General features: G+C 32.2%; 1 protein-coding gene across 1 annotated transcript; it reads left to right on the plus strand.

Moving 5' to 3' along the window:
- Positions 1 to 455: 455 nt before the first annotated feature.
- Positions 456 to 1,171, plus strand: LOC145133350 (uncharacterized). Its single transcript, XM_079068293.1, has 2 exons — positions 456 to 737; positions 993 to 1,171. The coding sequence occupies exons 1-2, from the start codon at positions 612 to 614 to the stop codon at positions 1,050 to 1,052; spliced, it is 186 nt and encodes a 61-aa protein (XP_078924419.1). The 5' UTR covers positions 456 to 611; the 3' UTR covers positions 1,053 to 1,171.
- Positions 1,172 to 3,305: the final 2,134 nt, after the last annotated feature.

The raw sequence follows: 3,305 nt of genomic DNA on the forward strand, positions 1-3,305 counted from the left end.
TTTTCAGACTGCAGACGTTTGGTCCACCTCTTCTACTGCAGAGGTCTACAGATGTGGTCCGCAGACTGCAGACATTTTGCCTCAGAAAAAACAAACAGCACCTTACTGTGTAGAGAAATTGGTTCATTTGTACCCTTGATGGAAAATCTATGGGCCAAAAGTGAAAAAGTTAAACTTCATGGACAAATTTAACAAAAGGTAAAACAACTGAAAATAACGTGATTCATCCATAAATATAAGCTTATATATAAGGATAGTCAGATAGTGTTTCTTCGACTTGTCACCCAAAAATCCAAAAAAAAAACACACTTGTATAGAAATTGGTTCATTTGTACCCTTATGGGCCAAAAATGAAAAAGTTAAAGTTCATGGACAAATTTGAAAAACAAAAAGGTAAAACAAATGAACACCGTGTTGTTTAACACTCCAACCAGACGCCATTGAAATCAATTGCAGTAAGCCTTCAAGCTTATCACGTCTGCTACCGAGAAGTGAGACCGCATCTTGTTACCCATAAATGCATCTACGTTCCAATCTTTATTAAGTCCTGGTCTATAGATCCTTTACAGTTCGATCAACCGTTGTTTTGTGCGTCTTTGCGATCAGCAGTGATGAAGGGGAAATTCGGCAGTAAGCAGCCGACGGGTACTCCGTCAGTGGCATGGTCGACTGTCGTCGTCATCGTTTCACTGCTTTCTGGCGCATCCGTCGTCCATAACATCTTCAAACCTGATTTGGTTTATTTTCTTGCTCTCTCACTTTTTGTTCCTCTTATATGTTTGTGTATGAGAGATTTCGCTTAATCCATGTATGCTCTCATTGAATAATTCCCCAACACGCAAATGGAAACTTAATTTTTGGACGGGATTGTTACATTTGTCCTTTTTGATTATGCATGACAGCTGTTTGATAAAATGTCTCAACGAGTGAAAACAATGTATAAACGCAAAATACTCCTTCTGATGTTCATTTTTTTTTTGTTTGATCTGCAGACATTACCTCCCATTGAAAGTGTTAATGCTGATAAGCTGCAACAACCTGCTAAAGAATGACCATTTCTCTACAAAGTTTGTGGTTTATGATAGTGGGTATCTTTTAGATTTTGTATTTGGAACAAATTTGTTTGGAACTATAATCACAATTTTAAAAATAAAGTTTCTTCCTGTTTTCATTTGATAACTTGATACATTTGTATGAGTAACCAGTTTTACAAAATGTAATTGACAGTGTAATGTGGTTTGACTATTGTTAGTTTGTTTGACTTTCTTTTTGTGAAGTCTGGACCTAATCCAATTTAAAGAATCTTGAATTGGTTGACACGTATATAGCTTTCTCTTTGGGAGTGTGAAGCTATCTGAAACATTACAAATACAAGTCAAAAATGTATGGGGCAATTATTAATCTAGCCAAATTAAGGAAGTTGTTAACAATTTTTAGCCAAAAATTAGGATTTGTCCCAAACTAGCCCACGAAATCGTAGGTGGTTAAAATGGCCTACTGTTTCATCCATTTACCTACTGTTTTGATTTTAGTATATAAAGATTTTTTTTTTCATTTTTCACTACGAAACCGTAGACGAAAAAATGGTCTACTGTTTCCTCTGAGAAGTCTACTGTTTCCCAAATAGTAGATTAAAAATGATCTACTGTTTCGTCCAAAACCTACGGTTTTGGGGTTTTTTTTTGGGTATTTGACTACTAATTCATGTATTTTGACTACTATATCATACCTACTATATATTAAAAGAAAAATCTCTTTTAGAGTTTTTTTTTCCATCTTAAAAAAAAAAAAAAAAAAAAAAAAAACCGTAGGTTATTTTTAATCTACTCTTTGGGAAACAGTAGACTTCTCAGAGGAAACAGTAGTCCATTTTTTCGTCTACGGTTTCGTAGTGAAAAATGAAAAAAAAATCTTTACATACTAAAATTAAAACAGTAGGTAAATGGACGAAACAGTAGGCCATTTTAACCACCTACGGTTTCGTGGGCTAGTTTGGAACAAATCCTAATTTTTGGCTAAAAAGTGAGAAGTTATTAATGAATTTGATTAGATTAGTAATTTCCCAAAATGTATGCATATAACTACTTTTAAACCAAAAAAAGAACATGCGGGCTTCTATAAACATGGCCCAGAAATAAAAAGGATTTTGCTGAGCTACTGAGAAGCTTTGACAGTTTGTCAATCATCAGTCATGGCTGCCAAAACTGAGTTGTGGTTCATTTCTTATTTCTTTCCACCATGCTGAAATATCTAGATTATCAACACTTAATACAACAACTAGATTTGGTCTCATATTAAAACTTAAAATATTTATTAATTTGTATTTTTTTAATTAGTTGTGGCATTGGCTTCCATATGTTGGATCTAACTTTGCATGTGTTTAACGTTGTAGTCATAACCCATAAGGTAAAGTTGTTTAACTACTAAATAGCTACCGGATAATAAACATTGGGTACCTTTTAAATGGGTTAGCTCCAACTTTATATATACTTCTTGTTATTAAAACACTTTCAGTCATATAAAATGGTGAAGTCCATTTCCACACAGTAATTATGTTAGAATTTGGACATAAAGCCAAACAGCCCATATCCATACAATATTTTATAAAAACATAATAGTGATATGTTTTCTTTTTATAAAGATTTGAAGTGTTATTTCTATAATTTAAGCAACACAACTTATTTGGAAAAAAAATACACCGACATATATAGGTATAGAAGTAAATTTTAACATTTTTGACGCAAATCATAAATTATAGAATAAAATTATTATTTTTAGTATTTTACGAACACCAAAACTTTTGAAAGCAATATTGCGATTTTTTTTTATCAAACCCCTTATTGGGTAACGAACGTTGCCATCCAATCACCAAAAATTAGGCATCTCAAATCATACACTAAAAACATACTTTTACACTAAAAATTACATTATCTTATTGTTCTATCCTATGCGAAATACCAGATTAAAAATACCAATTTCTGATTTCGACTTCTGATATCGATTTCAATAAGATACAATCGATATTCAAAATATTTGTCTGATACAAGAAAGACGTCGATATTGCTTTTGATTGTTGATAAAGGTTAAATCGAAAAGTAATATCTGAAAGAGATTTGGGCTTAAATCGATAAGATGAACAATACTTGAATTTTTAGTTTGGGCTCATTATGAACGGTTAATGATAGGAGATATGGATCGAAATTGTTTGGGCTTTAAAAAAAATGATGAACAGTGAATTTCGAATTTGAGAAAATGATTTTTATTTTGATGTTTGATCTAAAAAATAATTGGATCAATCAATTGGT

Source organism: Lactuca virosa, chromosome 8, assembly GCF_052849685.1.
Source record: "Lactuca virosa cultivar CGN04683 chromosome 8, Lactuca_virosa_CGN04683_v6, whole genome shotgun sequence".
Classification (NCBI taxonomy): domain Eukaryota; kingdom Viridiplantae; phylum Streptophyta; class Magnoliopsida; order Asterales; family Asteraceae; genus Lactuca; species Lactuca virosa.